At 39.0% G+C, this 22,751-nt stretch overlaps 1 protein-coding gene and 1 pseudogene across 1 annotated transcript in view; one reads left to right on the top strand and one right to left on the bottom strand.

Moving 5' to 3' along the window:
* LOC110955655 (PH domain leucine-rich repeat-containing protein phosphatase 1-like) overlaps nt 1–3,294 on the bottom strand; it is a 29,297-nt pseudogene extending 26,003 nt beyond the window's left edge.
* Nucleotides 3,295–8,153: 4,859 nt separating this feature from the next.
* Nucleotides 8,154–22,751, top strand: part of si:ch211-191a24.3 (tensin-3) — a 62,384-nt gene continuing 47,786 nt past the window's right edge. Inside the window, 11 exon segments of the mRNA XM_022200738.2 lie at nt 8,154–10,300; nt 12,774–12,824; nt 12,942–13,064; nt 13,183–13,247; nt 15,446–15,529; nt 15,759–15,871; nt 17,158–17,218; nt 17,297–17,372; nt 18,261–18,390; nt 18,608–18,673; nt 21,123–21,227. Coding sequence (XP_022056430.2) covers nt 10,151–10,300; nt 12,774–12,824; nt 12,942–13,064; nt 13,183–13,247; nt 15,446–15,529; nt 15,759–15,871; nt 17,158–17,218; nt 17,297–17,372; nt 18,261–18,390; nt 18,608–18,673; nt 21,123–21,227 — 1,024 coding nt within the window. The 5' untranslated portion in view covers nt 8,154–10,150.

Below are 22,751 nucleotides of genomic sequence, written 5' to 3'. Positions count from 1 at the left end.
GAGTGGCTGGTGGGGAGGCAGGGGAATCAGTCCAACAGCATTATCAGAGTACAGGAATGCATGCTTCGGATGTCTTGGGTATGTTTCTAGGATAAGGGTAGTGATAGACTTTGCTGTGACCCATTTATTGTTGTATAAAATAAAAATAAAAACAGAAACAACAGAAAGAAGGAAAGTTCTTAAATGTACAGTCCCCATTTCAGGACTGAGAATGTTAGTGAAAAATATAACTAATAATGTGCTCATTTTAGCACAAATTAATACATTTTTAGCCCCTCACTCTTTATCTACACCGTCTTTGATAATGGTGTAAAAAAACAAGGTCAAAAACAATATCCAGTTGTGCTAATCCCATAAGAGGTCGGAGCTGTTTTTCCATCCTCTTATCTTATCCGGCTTGTCAGTAAAACAGGATGATTATCAATAACAAAAACAACAGCAGCAGCAGTAGAGCAAGAAGAGAAACCTATTCTAAAATGCCTCATGATTTGGTCTTTAGTGTGCTGAAAGAACACACCTGTTACCTTTAAATGTGTTTCCCTACTGGCCTACCCACAGAGAGTCTAGAGTGAGTTTACAGGCACAACACTGGCTATTGTGCCACAAGGACAACTGAATACACTCGTTTAACGGGCCAACTGACTAAACACAATGACAGCACTAGAATGAACAATGATTGAGCAGAGAAGGCCAGGCACAACTGAAGTGGCCTGCAGAAGTTCGTGGACGTCTGACTGCTAAACTAAAGGATAGTTTAATAAGAATGATGCTACATCTAAACCAAAAAAGGGTCCAGATTTTACCAAACACACTCTAAAAACAGACCTACATCTCCTTCTTTCTGGCTGCAAATAAAAGCTTTATAAACTTTCCACAACTTAAGACAAAATACTCACCAAAGTAGAAGCGTATCAGGCAGCCAATTTCTGGATTCATCCCTTCCTCCTGCACCCTCCATGCATCTTCAAACCCCAGATTAGTGAGATACTCATTTACAATCTGCAGAGGCCTTTCATCATCTCCCAGGCAGCGCACTGCTCCACCGTGCAGCTGGATAAAGAGTGTTGGGGCTGGACTGGTATTGATGGGCTCTGGCCATTCTCTGCTCTCCCCGGTGATCTCCTGGTCAGATGCCTGGCTGGTCAGAGGCCGAGTCTGAGAACTACTAGAGCATTTAGAGGGAGGCTTGATGAAATTGGGGGCATCTGTATTATCATCACCTCGAGCTTCATTCTCATCATCTAGTCTTGTGACTTTGTTAGAAGAGGTATCTGTAGGTGGCAGGTCTGCAGCAGAATTGCCGGATGAATGTGTTGGGGAAGAAGTGAGCTCCACTTCTTCTGAGGAGCTCTCAAAGGGATCGGGTCCTTCTGTGGCACTGTCACAGTTTGGACTCAATCCTACGCCATCACTAAAAGAGTCCCGGTGCTCGGTGCTTCTAGGTCCTCCTGGGCTGAAGTCCTCACAAGTGCTGCTCTCGATGTCTGAACCTGAGTAGACTCCATAACAGTCTGCCACACTCAGACTCAAATCCATGCCAATGTCATTCAAATAGACTTCAGATGAGGAATTGCTTGCAGTTTTATCATCATGCAAAAAATTAGAAGGCAGTTTGGTGTCGGGGTAACACTGCTTTGCGTCTCCATTCTCCTCTGCTCTGGAGTTTTTGTCATCAACACTGTCATTAAGACTTTTGTTGTCATCAGTATGTTCATTACTGTTTTTACAAACATCATTTAAGTCAACTAAAGCAGCTGGTTTGCAGTTAATTCTCAACACAGCCCCGGCTTTACTCCCCTCCAGTTTACTGGCTACCTCTTTAGCAGTGGTGTCTACGGTGCACAGCACTGGCCGCGGGTAGGAGGGCGTGAGCCAGTCATGTACATGAATGCAGCCCCGCCGGAGGTCCGATCTCACCCATGTTTTATCAAAGGCCTGAAGCTGCTTCGACTGCTTCTGCCGGAGAAAGGTCTTCCTATCCAAGCTGAGAGTGCTCAGCGGCGAGGCTGACGGAGCAGGGCTGGCCGCCTCAGCGGAGGACGCCCCGGCCGAGCTGCTGGTCGGTGGAGCCCCCAGAGACAGATTCCTCTTGTGTCTGTGTCGCCTCCTACCCAGCAAAGAGTTGACAGAAGTAGTGCTGTTGGCTGATGTCAGGCTGTAAATGTTGGCTGTTTTCACGGTGGGCATGTTTATATTCCTAGCAGCACCGCCAATTGCGTTGGCAACTTGGTTTTGATATATCCCGTTCCGTATCGCAATCTGGAGAAGGGAGGTGGCCGCGAGTCCTTTCCCGAAGAGTTTCGCCTCTGCGCCCCCACCGTCATCCTCCCCGATAGAGGGTCTCTTTCCAGCGGGCAGGGGGGATAATCCACTTGGCTTCACGGAGTTAGTTTCACCACTGGAGTCAATTGTCCCCTGCGGTGTTGGTAAAGTTGAAAGTGCTCCAGCCTCGTTTTCCTTCACACTTTCCATCCTGTCAGCTAGCAGCGGCGGCAGTTAGTTAGCAGGAACAGCCCGCAGGTGAATGTTAGCCTGCGTTAGCTCACAGTCGTTAGCTCGCTGCACTTACTGGCTAGTTTCCCTGGCAAATGTATGCAGCTTCACGTTAGCTTAGCAAGCTAAGGTATTGCGTAGTTCGTCCAAAGAATTATTCCGCTACATCATCCCATTTCATAAGACGCCCGTTAGCTCTCTTACAGGAGCTAACAGGCTGACCGCGACGAGTAAAAGCCTTTTCTAGCTGGTCGCCATGGAAGCTAATGCGAGAAGGCGCGACTGTTACTGTATAGCCCGACGGGAGTGTCGGTCAGCGGTGCACTGTGGACAGGGCGGGGTCTCATTGGATATGAATTATGACGCATTCAGGTGCTCCCAGTATGTTCGGAATTTCGAAGAGTCAGCGAATGACTGGCTCAGCATCGTTAAGTAACGGAGAAAGCCATAGACATGGAAAGCACCCATTTCCCCGGTGTTTGTTTTAGAAGTAGAAGAGATGACGATAAAAGCGCTGTCTCACGTATTCACATATTACCTTTTGATATTATAAAATATCTTAAAATCATACAGTGTTTTGAGTAGTAAAAAAAATATAGAAATGAGACGATTAGTCGATGGACAGAAAATAACCAACTAATATTTGAGAAATATTAATTCCTGCAGTTAATGTTACGTTAAAACATGTTTTAACGTTTCAAATAGATGCATATACCGGTTTTCTTGAGTCACTGTTATATCTTTGGGGTTAGCACATCAGCTAAGGTACTGGAAGACATTTATTAGACTTAACATACGGAAACATAAATGCGATAAATATGAATTAGGCTTAATTTTTTGTCGTTTGTCTTAGTATTTCATTTAATTTAAGAGAGATAAGAAACAAACAGATTTGAACTCTCTTTTCCCATAACTTTTCACAAGCTTAAGTGAGATAGTGAAGGCAACATAAAATACAGTTACATTCCTTGGTGTTCTGTCTGACTTGATTAAGTTTTTGCACTAATAATGTAATATTGCACGTGCTGCGGGCCGAAATTATTAGGCAATATATATACTTAAACTAATTAGTATGTTTACGTTCAAATGTAGAAGCTTTTGTTGGTGGGTAAACACAGATGATCGGTAACTCGTCTTCTGGCGCCACCGAGTGGGATAAAGATTATGTTACCACAGGGATCTTTGACTTCATTAACAAAAAATTCAGGGTTTAATTGAATGGCTTTGAGTTTGTATAGTGCATTACAATTTTATAGATTTTTTTGCTTGATGTCTTTTATTTCTCATATTTTATTGTGTTATTTCACTGTTTCACTGTCTAACTATTTACTTGTCTTAAATTATTCATTCAGATCTCTGACAAGAAGGTGTACAGTGGAGTAGTGGTTAGCACTTTTGCCTTGCAACAAGAAGATCCCTGGTTCTGACAAATTGGCCATCTGTCCAGGGTGTAACCTGCCTTCGCCTGAGTCAGCTGGGGTAGGGCCCAGCCCCCCACACCCCACACCCCCAAACCGCCATGACCCTAATGAGGATTAAGCAGCATATAGATGATGGATGGATTGGAGTTACCTGGTTTTCATTTCGATGTTTTCCTTGGTGCACCCTCCTAGTCTTTATTTGCATTTGTCAGGCACTTAAAAAAGGACTTAGAATTGCATTTGACCAGTATAAAAGCTGATATGTATTGTAAATAAAGTCTGGTTTATTGATGAAACCATTCTATATAAGCTACAAGTCCTGCGTGCAAAATATTAAAATTAAACAGTAGAAGCACCCCCATCTGTGTAAAATTATTATATCTTTAATTAACACCTTAGATCTTGTAGTGGATCTTGGTGAATTTTGTAGTTTATATTATAAGAATCTGCACAAAAAAGAAAAACAGAAATACTCATGTACATTTACTTCAAATTTCTACCGAAGTACGACTGTTTAAACAATAATAGAATAAATCATGACTATGGTAGAATTCATTGTCTTCACTTTGTGGCAAAAACACATCAATTTGTGTATCCTTTACATTGAAAACCATGCTACAGTCCTCAGTAGATTTTAATTCAATTACCTTGGGGCACAGATAATGTGGAGATCAAAGAGTTTAATCAGCTCCTGTTGGTGTTTCAGAGAGGGGTGGTATTGGATTGTTGAAGCTGACTTACACAAACATAGGTGGATTGCTGTCACACTGCAGTCCAACAGAGGGCAAAGTGCAAGGAGTGCTGTAACAGTATAATTTATCATGCTCCCTCTCTGGCTCTCTTTTCCCTTTCTCCCTCCTCCCACTTACTGTCAAGTCTCCACCTTGTTTTCTATACCAGTCACTCACAGACTTTCACTCATCAGGCTCATAGTGCTGTGAATCTGGCTTCTTGTTTATTGCAGCAAAAGGCCAAGGTAAGACTTTTTGAATTATCATTTAACTTGTGACATTAAAGTTTGAGGAAATGTTAACCTTCTCCCTGCTTGGAATTTCTCTTTCCTTGAACTTCAATGGCCACTAATGCTTGTCAAAATTGTACAATGAACTGTCACTTTCAGTAGGAACATGTGATGGATGGTAAATCTCATGCAGGGTGGGATGGATTACCAGTGAAGAATGTCTCCCCTGCAGACACAGAGATTAGCCTACTGACACGCTAAGACACTGAACCCCAGGAGACAAGTTTCCACTGGGATTCAGTCCATCTTAAGTGGTCATTTAATCTCGTATTAAGTTTTAAAAGCCTATTTGTCTTAGCACAAGTGAAAGTCCTGCCAGTGGGGGTGTGATAATTACACTTATTACCAATGCTAATGAGCTTGCTTTGAAAATTCCCTTGAACAAAGTGACATGATTTTGATACTAATTAGACAGTGATTGAGATATCCTTGAAACAAACCCTGCTGGTGGATTTAATTCAATGCATTCATGAAAAAGGAAGATTGTATCAGTCAATAAGAAACCTCTGTGGGGATCAGATGGACTAAAGGGAGATTAGTTTAATGTGCTAATAAAAAAGCACTTGGGGAAAAAAGACAGAACAAAGATAGTTTAATGTAGACGACAGGATGGGAAGCTGGAAGCTGACATAAACAATAATGGCTGGTCACAGTAAGATGCTGCTGTCAATTTCACTTCTGGTATTTCGCACAAACAATCTGTCAGCTAAATGAGCAACCAAACTGTGGCTGTGTTCCTGCTGCATTTAAAGAAGCACAGGATGGTTTTCACTGCCAACTTGTGAGAAGAAAAGAAAGAAAGAAACAATGATGGCTAATCAATTTTGGAATGCCTTCCTTTAAAACATGAAATAGAGACTGTAATTAGAAGTGGCTAGTTCAGGCTCAAGGACTTTGCTGAACAGCACTGCCTGTAACAACATGTGTATACGCATGTGTGTGGTTAGGTCGCACACTTCCGTTTGTTTTGGTTCCCCAGGCGGAGCACTGACAAATTTAGATTGCAGCAGTCTAAAAATGCTGGAACACCAGAACCGAAATACATAATTGGAGAGTAGTCGCTCATTAAGATTGTTTGCCCAACCCTGTCGACTGTTTGAGCAAGGATTCACTCAGAAACAGAGCTGCAGGAGGGAGTGTGTTTGTTCAGAGAAGGCCATTTTTCACACATGTATGAAAACAAGTTTAAGCCACAGATGTGTAGCAGTTGAGCCACCAAATCTGCACGTATGGATTATAAGTCAGACCCCTGAACACAGACGTGCAATAAGCCGCCACCCTCCGACACAGGAGAACTATTGATTCAAAGAGACAACTTTTTGGTTATTCTGTTTCTCTTTGTGGTTGTTTTGTGTCAGTGTTTATTTTTTGTTTCTTTGTGGTTCTCATGTAATTGTGGCCATTTTCTGTCTTTTTCAGACTGGCTTGAATTTCTTATGTCTGTGTTGTAGCCTGTTGTCTTTCTTTACTTATTAGTAATCTCTTTGTAGTATGGGCAGCTGTGGCTTGGGTGGTGCAGTAGGTTATAGACTAATTGAAAAATCCCTGGCATCTATACATGCTGAAGTGCTCCTGGGCATGACACTGAACCCAAAGTTTCACCAGATGCCATCTTTGGTTGCCATCGGGAGTTTTTTGTAGAACCTAGCTAAGAATGCTTTGTCTTTTTTAAGTAATTATGGGACTCTTTGAGGTTTTCTGGAATTTGTTTGCAGCAATTTGGTGATTCTTCATTATAATTTTGAGTCTTTGTAGTTTGGCATCTAGAGTAATTTTGTGAGTCTCTCTATGGCTATCTTGGGTCTCTTGGGAGTCATTTTGCATCTCTTTCAGCTTGTTTTGTATCTCTTTGTAGTTTCTTTGTAGCTGTTGGATTAACCTCCAGAGAAGATAATGTAAACAGACTCTTGAAAAAGAGACTCTGTTTGACCCCTGACCCATTGGACCTGTGCACAGTAGAGCTGTTCAGTAATCCATCCATGCAGATAGGCAGTAGTAACATAATTCAAGGCACAAATTTGTACCATTTAGCCTCGAACGTGGGGATTAAACTGCCTGTTGAGAAACTGCAGATTCCCTGGTTCAGTCCTCAGCAGCAATACTTGTGACTGGGCCTCATGGAAATTGGTGGAAAGCTGGTGAGCGATCGAGTCATTGTCATGGCACAAGACAGCCTGAATGATTGGCCTGTTTTATTTGCTTTTTCCTCAAAATTGAAAGAGAAAGGGGAAAGTGAAAAAAAAAAAACAACCTGACAATGATTTCCCCCCAAAAAATCATCATTTTACCAGTCTCTTGTTTCTATACCAGACACAAATGTATTAACATGTTAGTGAGTCTATAGCAGACCAGAAAGCACATTATACCACAGCACCAATTAAACATTTAAAATATAACACCATCATTCTCAGAGATATCTTTAGACCATGTAATCTTTTTGATTCACTTCTTGATTTGACATATCCCAGATCTTCATTTACATTTCCTAAAACCAAATAAACACATGAGTTCTTAGAATGAAACAGAAAGCTGCTGCGGTGGATTCCGTTGGGTTATTCCTGTATGTTGCTCTGGTGAAAATGATTGTATCACTGTTTACTCTGCTAGGGTCACATGGTCAGGGTGAAGGCGAGGTTAACCGCTACTTTTTGTATGCTCTGCTCTGCTCCACTGTCTGTCAGTCTCACTCCCATAGACATGCACTAGCATGCATGTAATTTCCCTACTTCATATACTGACATGGAACCCAGATACCACAGAGTTATCCACTCCATGGTTTACACAAGAATGTGGGAGGAAATCTCATTCTTTGGGATCTTGGATTAGTTTCTGTGAGAAAAAAAAAGCAACCAGAAGAAACAGGAGACATGCTTTATTGAAGAGCAATTTCAGATAATTTTTTGTGATCTTGAAATTAAATACATTAAATGCATATTTTTACATAGCTTTTTCAAGAGTGGATACTGATAGAGTTACTTTATACTGAGTTTTAAAGTAGTTTTCTCTTATTTAGTTTTAACTATTATGGTATTGTTGCACAGACTGCAAATTCAGCTTCACAATATGAATATTAAGTGACAGAACAACAGATCAGAAATGTTTCTCTGTTCTGTTTATTATTGTCATTTTATCTGCTGTTCTTCTTTTCAGTACCCCATGGCCTATTTTATGCATCTTAAGTCACTGCTGCTTCTGCTGAATTGTAGTTATAATATATAATATATAACTAATATTTTTTTACAGGAGTACTAAAATATTCAGGAAGTGGCAAACAACAAACCGGAGTGATATTAGTCCAAAGTCTGTACAGTAAATAAGAAGCAACAGCTAGCTTAGCCAGTTAGCTTAGCTTGGTACAAAGACAAGGAAAAGAAGCTACAGCAAACATTTGAGTCTAAAATCAACTCTGATAAAAACAAATGAAAAAACAAGAGTGCAAACCTGATGAGCTATAATATACAGTAGGTTTGGGATTTTGTCGCTGTTGGACAGAGTCAGATTTATTTCCAGCCTTCATGCCAAATCGTCTATGTGCCAAACTAGCTAACCAGTGGTAGGCTGTGGTTTCATATTTAGTACAGTTGTAACAGTATTGGTCATCTTTTGTCCAGAAACTAAATAAAATTATATTAATTTCCTTTGAGAATGTTTGTCCTCAGTGCTGCCTCCTGTAATTGAGTCACAGTAAATTTGAGTCACGAATAACGATAATACAAATTTTAGCGAGGAAACATAGGCATGACCTCCAAAGCGATACAGCTCCTGTAGACCACAATGGTAAATGTCCACCTTTACAAGTGAAATGCATGTTTCTAGTGTGGTTTTGGTTTCTATAACTGTATAGGAGAATAATTTTTTTGACCCCGTGTTTATGTTACATTAAGACTTAAAGATATAAGTGCATGGCTACTTTAAGTGACCATATGAGTTTGTATTACTCAGCTCCACTCACTCTCCAACTACTGGCTCATTTTTGGATTAGCTAGGAGTTCAGGCACAACCAAGATGGAGACAGCCAAAATATCTACCACTGAACTTCTAAACTGCCATTTAAGAAACCTAAAGGTGACGTCACGGAGGGTTTGTCCGCCTTTAAATACAATATAGTAATTAACCTTAACAAGCTAACTGCTAGCACTGTGGCTAATCGGAAAATCTTTTTTTTTCACCGAGTTCAAACAAGACACAGTCACCAGACTTTCACCCAGGAGACCTGACTTCCAGTCCTGTCTAAAAAAAAACATCGTTATACTGTGGATAAGTTTATGCATCAAAAGTACTTAGGTTTATTAAAATTAGAATATTTGGGTTAAAATACACACAGTTACATTTATTGCATGTTACAAAGCTCCCTTTTGTACATGTCCAGGGTGATGACACTGCTGAGGAGTCTACATGCACCTATTCACACAACAGAAGACTGCAAGTATTATTAGAGTTGCTTTATGTTTATCAGTGATCACAATGGAAGGTTTCTGGAAGGTGGAGGAGGTTCCTACTGACCCATATGCATGGGGTTAAGTTACACTGGTAATTGACCATGTAATGAGCTGATAATGTTCAAATCAGGTGGCTGAATGAAACAACATGTTGACTATTGAGTTTACAAATGGTCTGTTACCATTTTGTAACATTTTAGCTTTATTAATGGTGAAAAGTTTACCAATCCATTTGCTTCATAAATTCTATATTAATCTCTAAAATAAAAATATAATAAAAGGATTAATTACATGCTTTTTAACAATAGAACCTAATCAGAAAGTGTTACCAACATGACTTTTCCGTTGTCAAAAATATGACCATTAATCCTTAAAACTAAAACTAATCCCCTACAAAAAGTCATGTGAATGAAAAAGAACAGATTTGTTTTTGTGGATGAATCATGAGGTTGCTATCCAGTGTAGCTCATCAGCATTTGTCTTCAGGTCACAAGCTCTGTGGGGGTTTTCACTGACTAAACTTTTTGATTGCCTTGATCCCACTTTGTTTTCACATCACATCCAGTAAAAGGATTTGTAGGATTTATAAAGCTGGCCGCATTTGAACTCAGTGTGTGAGTCAAAAGGATCTGAGTGTCCGGCATATATAGCAGAAGCTCAGATAAAGGCTGTACAAATATATGACAGGTCTCACTTCCTTAAATGTTCTGTTGCTTTCTTTTTCACACCCTGGATCACTTCCTTGATCTTCACAGCCCATATGACTGAAACTAGATATGGAGGAGCCACATCGACTTGATTTGACCTACATCACTGAAAGAATCATCACCATATTGTGCCCTTCTGGGTGTCCAGAAGGCATCTACCTGCAGAACCTGCAGGAGATTATATCAATGCTGCAGTCCAAGCACGGACACAACTACATGGTGAGAACAATAGAACAGAGATACAAAGTAATATTAGCTTATTCTTTTAAACATATAGTATGGATGATTTACACATTGTTGAACTTCCCTAGAACCTCTAAATTCAGATTAATTGCTCCTTTATTTCCTTTCGTATGGATCTCATTTTGGGCTGGCTTGGTGATTGGCACTTTGGCCTTGCACTTGGAAGATCTCCAGTTTGTGTCACCACCTTCCTAGGATCTTTCTATATGGAGTTTGCATGTTCTCCCTGTGCATGTATGGGTTTCCCCTAGGTTCTCCGGCTTCCTTCCACAGTCCAAAAACATGCTCAGGTTAATTGGTAATTCTAAATTGTCCTTAAGTGTGAATATGAATGTGATTGTTTGTCTCTATGTGTAGCCCTGTGATAGACTGGTGACCTGTCCAGGGTGTGCCCTGCCTTCACCCTAAGTCAGCTGGGATAGACTCAAGCCCCCTGCAACTCTAATGAGGATTAAGTGGTGTATAGATAATGGATGGATGAATGGACGTATCTCATTTTAAAATCTGAAAATCAGTATTTGTATTATACTGTCCAACGTTTGTTTAAAACAACCCATACAAGAATTTTACTAAATTCTGCGGTACAAAACAATACTGGAGATATCAATTCTATAAATGAACACGTGGAAATATGTAGTGAGTTTAAAATTTTTTAAACAAAGCAAAATATACATCATCTTTTGCTTTAATACACACTCTTAATTCTTCAACCAGCAGCTTCACGAGGTCGTCATCTCAAACTTCTGCAGCAGTCTTGAAGCAACACCTGCATGTGTGAAGCATTTATTAGGGGCTTCTTTGTCACTCGTTCTCCAATTCATCCCAAACCGTTTTAGCTGGGTCCAGGGGGGTGAATGTGGAGGCAAGGACATGTGATGCAGCATTTCATCCCTCTGCTGCTTGGTCCAACAGTGCTTACAGAGCCTGGAGGTGTACTTCAACTTCTTGTATTGCTGAAAAACGTATGGTTACCCCTTAAGCACAAACCAGATGAACTTCTCCTCTGTAGTCGAGGGAACTCTTGATCCTTTTCTGATGAGGGGATTCTGCAAGTGAGATTGTTTCTTCACAACGTTTGGTGGTTTTGGTCTTGAAGAAACTTGCTCAAAATTTTGTGGACTAACTGACCTTCATATCTAAATGTAATTATGGACTGTTGTTTCTGTTTACTTAGTGAGGCTGTCCTTGCTCTAATATGGATTGCTGCAGTAGTTTAACAGGGCTGTTTCCTATCTACAAACAATATCATGGCACCAGACAACTAATGGTGTTGCAGACAAAAATGCCACGAGTCGAGTTTTGACACTTAGTAACTGGAAACTATTCAAGCTGATGACCTCATCAAGCTGGTTGGTAATGTTGCAGGCAGTGTGCAAAAACTCCCATCAATTTACTTTCAGGAATCTGAAATATGAAACATATACCGGGCTTTGCAAAAGTTCTGTTACACTTGGTTTCATGATCTTTAGAGACGTTTACATGTCGGAGTGAAAAATTCCATTAAATAAACTGAAAGTTCTACCTTATAGGCAGGTGTCCTTAATACAAATTTTTTTTTCTCTGGTGAAGTTGTATCAAGATGGAAGTCAAAAGAGTTGAGATATCTGCTCTCCTTTGTGCTGAACATCAGCCGGATGACCGTCCACAGAGTCGCGGAGAGGCTAAAGAATGGTGAAGATCTTTCAGGTCTTCACCATTCTTGAAAGATCACTGAAAGATCTTCACCATTCTTGAGCCTCTCCGCGACTCTGTGGACGGTCATCCGGCTGATGTTCAGCTGCTTGGTTCTGTCAGACTTGTTGTGGCCAGCATGAAGGAGAGCAGATATCTCAACTCTTTTGACTTCCATCTTGATACAACTTCACCGGAGAAAAAAACTGTATTAAGGACACCTGCCTATAAGGTAGAACCTTCAGTTTATTTAATGGAATTTTTCACTCCGACATGTAAATGTCTCTAAAAATCATGAAACCGTGTAACAGAACTTTTGCAAAGCCCAGTATATATATGTTTAATTTTTTCCCACTACATTGTTCTATATCATTGTAGTTTTGATATCTCAAAATATTAACTGGTAGGTGTGTTACATAATTTTTATGTTGTGAATTTGTTAAATGATCAGGAATTTTGTTTCCATAGTTTAATTAGTCGTCATTTAGTTTAATTTTTTTCTCGTTGTTATGTTTCTTTCACTACGTATCTTGCTATTTGCATTTAGATATGTATTTTATTTACACTTTAATCAAATGATAACATTAAATAGTTTTTTTAAAAATAAAAATATAAAATAAACAAATTATTATACTCTGACACAATACTATATTCCTAAGAGCACAGAACTGTTTTTTTATGTGGTAAGCATAAGATACAATAAAAACAATAGAGCAGATTTATTTATTTATTTATTTATTTTTCTAATTTTACCTGTTCTGTTCTCATCTTTCTTCAGCTCATCAACCTCTCACAGAAGCATGGTAGCCTGACCCGAATGAACCACAAGGCAATTATAACACTTAAAACTACCAGTTTCAGAGGTTAAATATTGCACTGTGTGTATTTATATATAGATATTATTTCTGTCATATATGTACTGTATATTGTGTGATTTTTCTGGCAGGTTTTGGACACAGGCTGGGTGGCTCTCTTGGCTCCCAGTCTGGATCAGATCTTCAGTGTGTGCACAGTAATGGAGAACTGGCTGCAGACCCATTCTAAGCACGTCTTGGTGTTACACTGCAGGGTAAACACTGCTGATCTGGATACGTACATTGACTCTACCTTGTTCTTAAAAGATACAGCTGTGATGTAGGTGAGTGCATAAAATGTGTTCAGCCTGATTGTGTGATTGCCCTCAACAGGGAGGAAAAGGCCAGCTTGGAGTTCTGGTGGCGTCTTACATCCACTTCAGCAACATGTCAGACAGGTAACACTGAATTTTTAAGGAGCATATAAATATATTTTTTTGCAGCCTGGTGGGAACAAACTAGTGGCATTTTGTATTGACATTTATGTTTCATAAAGGATTAATCATATTAATTCTTGTGAGCATGTGGTCGTGTGTCACCAGTAGCTCTTGTCTAAATGTCTTTGCTCATCAAACTGATGCACAATTTGTTCTGTCCAGGAGCAAACCTCTCAAACTCTGGGTCACATCAGCTGCTTCACCTTATTAAATTTGAAGAGTGTGTCGCTTGCATTGCAGACAGTGCAACCCCTGGCAAAAATTTTGAAATCACCAGTCTTGGAGGATGTTCATGCAATTGTTTAATTTTGTACAAAAAAAGCAACATTTCCCCTCTGTTTTTTTTCCCTCTGCTTGATCTATAAAGCAATTGACTACCACGATTTTTATTTCTTCATTTCTTTAAGTGTTTCTTAAAGCCAGAAAGTTGCCATTTTAAATGACTTTAGCTTTGTGGCATGTCTGTGATCTGCTTTTTTCTACAAAATTAAGCAACTGAATGAACATCCTCCAAGACTGGTGATTTCATAATTTTTGCCAGGGGTTGTATCTGTGGAAAATGTCATCAAAGTGAAGTGAACTGTAACTGTGAAGTAATGACCCAGAATTAACATTTACTGTTGGATGTGTTTGCTGATCAAAGAGCACTGACAGAACAATAGACAGAGTGAACAGAGTGTCTTCACCAGGCAAAGGGCAGCACAGTTGATAGGAGAGACTTTGACCTGCACTATTGTTTGATTTTCAGGCAGCAAGCCTGTTGCTGTTGGACACCAGTCAATGTATTTACTTGCAATAGACCTGTATATCAGATTCTGAGTCAAAATAAAACCCCAAATATTGTTCATTTCAGCCAAATGCATTTTAAGTGAAACATATGAGAGTTGTTGCAGTTTCATAGTACAACATTTCTTCTGTTTTATGAGATGTTAAAAGCATGTCATCATTTTTGCATGATCCCCTCATGTGATGTTAGAAAAGGTCAGTTCGAGGAAGACGCTAAAAATACAGAAAAGAGGAAGATGAAGCCTGTGCTGCTGGTGCGCACGTGTGTGTGTGCATGCTGTTCATGGCAGAGCAGCTGACTCACTGTTGAGAAATATCTGATTGTGACCATTGTCCCACTGGGAATGATCTAAGTCCCTCCGTTTGTGAGTGCAGGTATGCAAAGGTTTGTGATAGAAAGCAGTCAGCTTTTCAGCTTATTAAAACAACTAAATATTGTCCATCGCACCATTACCATTTCAAAGCATTTGATGTTTTGATAAATGTTTTGCACAAATGTTTGTTCAAAATCAAGTTGCTATGATGGTTTAAAAACAAACTTTAAAATCTGGGTAGCATGATGCTTCTTTCAAAGCATACATACAAAGCCTATAAAAAGTATTCACACCCAGTCAGTGTCAGCTATGTCAATGTCAGCTTTATTTATATAGCACATTTAAGTGCTATACAGTAAAGTAATCATCAGCAATAAGACACAATAAAAGCAAAACAATAAAACAGTGAAATAAAACAGATAAAAGATTCAATAAGCATCGAAAAAAAGAAACAATAAAAACACAACAATGAAACAGTTAAGTAAAACAAAGAAAAGATCCAGTAGAGGTGACTCTGGTCAGTCAAAGGCCAAGGTGAACCAGTGGGTCTTAAGATGTGTTTTAAAATGGAGAGACTATTCGCAGACTGCACAGAGAGGCGCAATGTGTTCCACAGCGTGGAACTTCCAGTGAAAGTTTTCCCCTTTTATTTACTTAAAATCACCAGGACCATTTGGAACAGTCAAGAAGCTGTATATTCTCAAAAAATTGTCATATCTAGGGACATGAACATTTTTGGACATGGCATTTTTAGAAAAAGTTCAAATTTTCTCACAACAATCTCCAACACAATTTCCTTTTGTTTTTTGTCACTTGTTTGTGTCATTTCCATCCAGAAGAAACCTATTGGTAAAAAAAAAAAATCTATGAATCAAAATTAATATAGGCAGGGCTAGTTTTGGACTTAAGTGTAGCTTTTCTGGACATTCCACTTGATCCTTTATTTTTCAGTGACATTTACCTCAAACAAGTTTGCATTTGCTGTCACTGAACTGGCCTGGAGGCGAAAATCTCAAGCTATCTCTATGGCATCATCATCTGAACATGTGCCTCTCTCAGTGCAGACGTTTCTCTTGACCATTTTGCCATGAGGAGGTTCTACAACGACAAGCTCTCTGCTCTGATGACTCCCTCACAGAAACGGTAAGGATTTACATGGCTGACCCCTGGAGGACAAAGCTATGCTCTGGTTCAACTCTGATCTTTGATGTAGACCAAGAGATCTGCTGTCAAAATACACCTCAGACTGTTACCATAATACAGACACAGAATATGACTATGAAACCAGGAGCTCAGTGAAAACAAACCACACCATATTTCAGTTATAATGATGCTACAGTTACCTGTAACAGCATTTCTTTCTGTTCTTTAGGTATGTGTGGATGCTTGGCAGCATATTAAAAGGAGGACTGAGGATGTGTCCCTCTCCCTCTTTTCTCCTCTGTGTTGTTCTTCATGGTCTCCCCAGAATAAGACCAGATGGAGGTAAGATAAATAACAGGAGCTACACATTGAAATAGACCTCTACTTGAAATCTTTCATTGCTAAATTGAAATCATTTTACAACAGCAGTGCAGCAAACTGTGTTAATTACAATGTCCATAATCTCTGCCTATATTCCCCAACTAACCCTGCTTTTGCTTTTCTCAACTTTAATCTAAATTTTGTAAATAGTTCACACCTTTTCCCTCTACTGAATAATACAGTGTAGAGTTAGACAAGCAAAGAGAGAGGAGAATAACATGCAGCACAGGCCACCAGTTGGAGTTAAACCATGGACAATTATGTACTGTAGTTTGCACTGTTACCATTAGGCTATGAGGACTTTTCTGCCCCACAGTACACCACCTGTTTCAAATTTAGGGTTTGAAACATGCCTCCATTTCACAGTTTTGCATTTAGTGAAATGTCAGATGAGCCAGACTTTAGCAATCCCGAGAAATGCCCAAAAAATTGTTTAAATGTGTTGGGAGAAAAGGTGTTTTCAGAGAGTGAAAGAGTGCTGCTGCCTCATGAAATCAGTGCTACTGATCCTACCAGCCTGTATGCCAAAGGCTGCTGCTATCCACTGTACACCTGCAGTACATCTCAACATCTCACACAGCAAAATAGGTTGTTTCTAAAAATCAGGGAGTAGGTTAGCATGATGATGACTGTAGACATGTTTTCTAACAACTTTCAAAAATGTTTACTGCTCAGAGATAAGATAAGATAAGATAAGATAAGATAAACTTTATTGATCCCACAGTGGGGAAAGTTCACTGTTACAGCAGCTCCAAAGGAGAAACAAAAAGTATAAAGGCAGCACAAGAATAAATTAGAAACACATATTGCAAAAACACAAAGAACATTATATACACAGAAGATGATTTTTATTTTTCAAAAAGACTATTTACATGAAGCTGATTGTTACATAAGTCTGCCGCATTCCTTGGTGGAGTAAAAATACATAATTAACACTGGACCCATTTTTCCTAGTCTATTTCCAATAATGATCCAAATGTTAATGCATCTATATATCTATAATTAAATACACTGCAGGGTATAATGCATTCTGCATAGTTGCATGTTGCAGCATTCAGATTGTAATAATCTGATCCTAATTCTGAAACTATCATAAACAGACTGGTCTCCAGAATGTGATTTAAAACAATCATTTTGTACTCACAATTCTTGTGTGTGAGTCATTCCTTACTATAGGACAACAGCTCTGCTTATAACAATTTTGACCATTTAGTTTTAATGCCGTTACTTTATTCAATGTTTCTTAGGATGTTGCCTCTTCCTGAGGGTCTACCAAAGTCTACAAGCTGTCTGCACATCAGCAGTCTAGTAAGAAACACATCATTTACACGCAGCAAACACAGTGAGATACAGTACAGGAGATAACAGGTGTTTTCTCCATCTCAGCCATGTCAATGCAGCTCAGACAGACCGTCTTTACATTGTGCTTCAGCCTGCTCAGCTGCTCAAAGGGGACATCATGGTGAGTGCAAGTACTGTATGTGTATATATGTTTTATCGTCTGATGGATAGAGAGATGTCAGTATGGGTAATGAGAATTAGATTTTAATAGACAACAGTAACTGGAGCTACATAGAGATAATCTTGATGAAGTTTGCATGCCGAATCAACACCTTTTACTGTGTATTATATTTACTGTTTACAGTAAATAGTCACATTTTGTCACATTCTTCTCTATTTGTTGTTCAGTAGCCAAACTGAAGCAGATTACTGGTAGTAATTATGTGAACTCATTTGTACAAAATTTGTGTTTTAGCTCATCAGTGCTGTAGTTCAACTAATTCAATTTTGTTCATTTTTTCTAAACAAAGAGGGGCTTCTTAGTGTCAAATCTATGCCAGCTCGAGTGCATGCTGTCATAAAAGCAAGAAAGGGGCATAGCAAATACAAATAAATTCTGAAATTTCCTGCACATTATTTTTTTTTTATCAGAAAACGTGTCTGATAGGACAAGTAACATCTCTAAGTCACTTCTGTAGTTCAAATGCTGTAAAATTAATAATAACATACAAATAATACAATCACTATTATCTTAAACTATCTATAGAGCACCTTTCAGGCACAATGTACAGCTCAAAGTCTTTACATTTGATACATTACCTAAAAGATTCTTTATGATAAATAAGGTGTCCAACAATTCATAGGAAATTTGTCATAAAAATGACAACTGACAATTGAAAAATGTCAGATGTGTCAAATACAGCATCATTTTTAAAAAAAAATTGATATCTTGGAAAGTAATAAAATATTAAATAAAAAATATGAATTCACAAAAAACTAAGCAGCAAAAGACCTAACCACAGAAAATGAAGCTGTAAATGGTACACATGTCCCTATTTTCTGATTTCAGGTGGTTTGTTATGATAAAAACAGCAGCTCAGCCAGCCGTCAGGTCGTCTTCCGTCTCCAGTTTCACACCGGTCTTGTCGTAGGACACACCCTTGCTTTCTCGAAGGTGGACCTTGATTGTGCCAATGAAGGTATTTATAACGTGGTGGCAGTCTATATACTGCCAACTGCTGTTTCAGCTCCAGTCCACATGCACAATCTTAATCTGTAACTGATAAATCTGTCAGTCTGTCGGCTCTCCATCTACCTGAACTCAGCCTGGAACCATATCAGCTGTGCAGGTATGAAGGACACATGGAAACCTGTCCACCATGCCAAGTTAACCTTATTTTTCTCCTAATATTCCAGACCCTCGGTTCCCAGAAGATGGAAAAGTGGAGCTGCTGCTCTCTGAAAGTCCTGAAAAAATTGCAGGTAAACTCTCACTCGGAAAAACGCTTCTTTGATTTATCTTTTAATAAAAGTTGTAGTTACGTAACCATAAGATGAATAACACAGAGCAAAAAGTAAAGCTTAAATGGGTTACAGATGTTAAAGATTTTGGTGGATGTTTACCCAGAATCCAATGTTTCAGCTGACATTTTCCCATTTCTACTTCACAACTTCCATCAAACTTCTCAGAAAACCTTTTTTTGTATTTACATCATCACACATTAAAATTGATGGTTTGGCAGTTGTCAATATAGGATTTGTCAAATAACTATTGGCACAAAAGTTCCACATTTTTTTCGTTATGACTTTGAGGACTTTATGAGGTTGTGCAGTTTTCTTTGAAGACTTTACTTGGACTTGCCCTGATGCCAAATACAAACTACACAACTGATGTACCTGAAAAGAGGGACCTAAAATGTGCTTTAGTGTGTCAGGGTTGCCCAATGCTCCAAACCACCAATCATATAAGGACTTCAGAATCATTGCATTTCAAGGGAAACTATTGCATATTTAAAACTGAGATTATGGAGTGCCAAAAATTGAGTTTTTATCATGTAAGCATTGCAGAGTTTGAAGATCTGCGCTGTAGTCCACGGTACTAAAATCTAAACCACACTGCAGCTGCCACATAAATCTGGGAACCTTCTGCACCTTTTTTACCGCCCGGCAAACGGCAAAACTGCATTTGCTGGAAGGTATTGTTTTCACCTGCATGATCTTGCTTGCTTGCGTTTGTCTGTAACACTTTGGTTTCCGCGTGATAACTCCATAAAATATTGATGTAGCCTCACCATATTTGGTACACAGGTCTACCATAATAAGACACAGGTCAAGTTCGCATTTGGTGACCGTGACCTCATTTTCAAGGTCACAGGGGTCATCTTTGTCGCCGGGCGGTCCAAGTTTGGTAAAACTTCTAGTTACTTTTCAGAACGTGTATACAGTGGAGTCCACAAGTTTGATACTTTACTGAAAATGTAAATCTGCAAAGAATCAGAAAGTCAGAAAGTAGAAACATTTCAAAGTGTGAGAAGTTCAAATCTGTAAAATAAAGATGTTATATTCTGCTGTCAGATTTCCTTTTGCTGGATACTTCCATTGAAGCAGTGTTAAGATGGTACTCACATGGATGTGATGTTTTTCTTAGAGACTTGTTTCAGTAAATCAATTCACGGTTAGTGTTCACCTCTTATACATAAGGCTGAACAAAAAGTAGCACTTTTATAGATATAAACATGAGAACATCAGAACTAAGTTAAAGTGTCAGAAGTCAGATTGTTATTCTGAGCAAAGAGAGGCTTTCTCAAATCATGACTAGACTGAATGTTTCTGGGGGGAAGTTCTAAATATGCTGTGGAAGCTGGATCAGTTGTCTCCTATGCACAATCAGGCAGTCGAAAAGTGAGCACGCCATCGGAAAATCGATACATCAAGCTTCATTCAGAGGTAAAGAGAAGGAAAAGCAGCTTTATCACGGATACAGAATTTACTCAGTGAACACAAGAGTCCTATCAAAAGATGCCCTTCTAGCAGAGATCTTAGAGGATTAGGCACAACTCTACACCACTCTACTGCAGGGGACATAAAAGTAAAAAGATGCACTGGCATAAAACATTGCAGCATTTCACAGTGGATGAAAGAAATTCCTACTTACCTGAATAATGCTGACTAAATCAGTAAACATGTTTTGCACAAACTTGTGGACTGCTTCAAGATTCTGCTTGTCACCTTAGCTGATATTTTTATTTGTAACAAAAAATTTGGGCATTTAATTTGAAACCTGATCCCAGAATTTTGAAATGAAAGTTATGCGACTGACAGAGTACTGTTTTTTTTGTGTTGGACACTCATATTTTGAAATGCATAATGAACTGTATGCATAGCCCCTCTGTTGCTATGCTCAGATATTGTAAACAGAGATTTAATTTTCTTGCTTCAAACACCCAGACGCCCACACAGACACATTGTTTGTGTTACAGTGCTGCACCAAGCTTCATTGTGTCTCTTCGTTGAAGCAGAAGAGACAGAAGTGACTCAGGCTGAAGCATAGCACACACGCTCATTCCTCATGAATGAAAAGTTCAGTCTCCCAGATGGGGGCAGTGTTGGACACCAGGCCAACCGAAGTGGCCCTCAGTGCCTCTGGCCACACTCCTCGCCTCTCAACAGGAAGCGATACGAGGGGTTACCATGCACACACTTCTGACAGACATTCAGATTGCTGATACTGTACACAGGGGAAAACAAACAGGCGGAAGCACAAACACACAGCCTCAGACCCACACAGATACTGACAAATAGGGAGAAGTCAATGCAAAACTGAGAAGACAGCTCCTGTTATTTAAATCACATGTTAAAAAAATCAGCTGAACACGAGTGGCTGTTTGTGTGTCTTGTTGTTGTGACACTGATTTGTTGTTTCCATGTGCAGGCAGAGAGCTGTGGCACAACGGATGCTCTGTGACGGTGGACTATGACACCTTGGACCCTTTAGTCAGACAAGATTCATATCAAGACACGTCTTCTCTTGAAACAGGTGAGGACCACTTTAATGATTTTAATCAACCACCCTACAACTTTTATATTCTAATATGCTTTTTCTTTCTTTCACTTTCTTTTCCCGCTGTTTGGGATTCTTGTGGTATGTCTGACTTAACAAGATTCCACAGGAAGAGACTTTTATCTGAGACCCATTATGGTAGATAAACACGCTCCTCTACTCCAACATACCATGGTCATTTTTTTTGGCTAATTAATTTTTACATGATATAAAAGCATATTGTTCTGTGAGACTTTAATTCAGTTTGTTGTTTGTGAACTGTAAATCATTCATCTGGAGTTCATTCAGCTTAGAAGCGGTTGTTTCCTGCTGCCTTAAAAATGTGATGTAACTTCAGTTAATTAATGTGTTCAATGTCAACTAGTAAGACTTGAAAATGTGTTAGGCATGGACTGAATTCAGTACTAACCTTTGTCATAGTTAAAGCTGCTTGGAATTTTATGGAAAGGAACAACAATAACTTTATTTTTCAAAGGCATCAAACAAGTTTTGACAATCTTTGTTCACTCTAATTTGTAAAACAACAACAACATGAGTCTGTGGGGAGTTTTAACCATCAAACACTGCATCCTGGGAAGTCTGTTTATATCCCAATTTTGTGTCCTATGAACCTTCAACCTCTGCTGATTGAAGTCCTACCTCTTCATTCAGTCAATTCACCATTTTAATTCAAAATGACTGAAGGTATAATAGCTCAGATTTTACAGAGGTCTGAAAAGAAAAACAAGATATTTTCCGCAAAAAATACTAGAAGTTCGCAAGACTCATATATTTATGATAATTTTTTTTTTAAATGAGTTGATTTGACTGTATTCCTTGATTCTTGTGGTGTGTTTATTTTGACATTTAAATATTATTTTCATATTGCAAATTAGTAAAATCATTTGTCAATTATGTACAGTTATTTAATTCAATTCAATTCAATTTCATTTATATAGCGCCAATTACAGGTCAAATTCTCTTAAGAGGCTTTACGGAACCCATATGCCAGAACCCCCAGAGCAAGTCCTAAGGCGACAGTGGCACGAAAGAAATTCCTTTTACGGGAAGAAACGTTGAACAGAACCTGGCTCATATTTACGTAACTCAATTTTATAGAAGAAAAAAAACAGCCAATTGTTTGCAACTGTTTGTGCTAAAAAAAAAGAAAAAGAAATCAGCTGATGGGTCCACCTTTCCATAGCAAGTGTGTTTCCAGAAGATGCTACATACTGTAACTATTCTTTCACAAGTTAAGAGTTTAAAAAGAAAATGCTCTTTAGTCTTTGCAACATATGAGAACAGTTTGGACATTTACAAATGTTCTCTCCTTGGCAAGTCATAAGATTATGCACATCCAAGAAAACATTACTGCAGGCGCTAGACCATAAAAGAAAAATCTTCATAGCAAGACTGGGCTCCAATAGTATTTTATTAAACACCGCTGTCCATCATTTCCACCACAAACATCCATTCTCTATACACCGCTTTATCCTCACTAGGGTCGCGGGGGGTGCTGAA

Source organism: Acanthochromis polyacanthus, chromosome 4 (assembly GCF_021347895.1).
Source record: "Acanthochromis polyacanthus isolate Apoly-LR-REF ecotype Palm Island chromosome 4, KAUST_Apoly_ChrSc, whole genome shotgun sequence".
In the NCBI taxonomy this organism is placed as follows: domain Eukaryota; kingdom Metazoa; phylum Chordata; class Actinopteri; family Pomacentridae; genus Acanthochromis; species Acanthochromis polyacanthus.
Note: the sequence above shows the minus strand (reverse complement) of the source record. Positions and strands in the feature narration are given on the sequence as shown.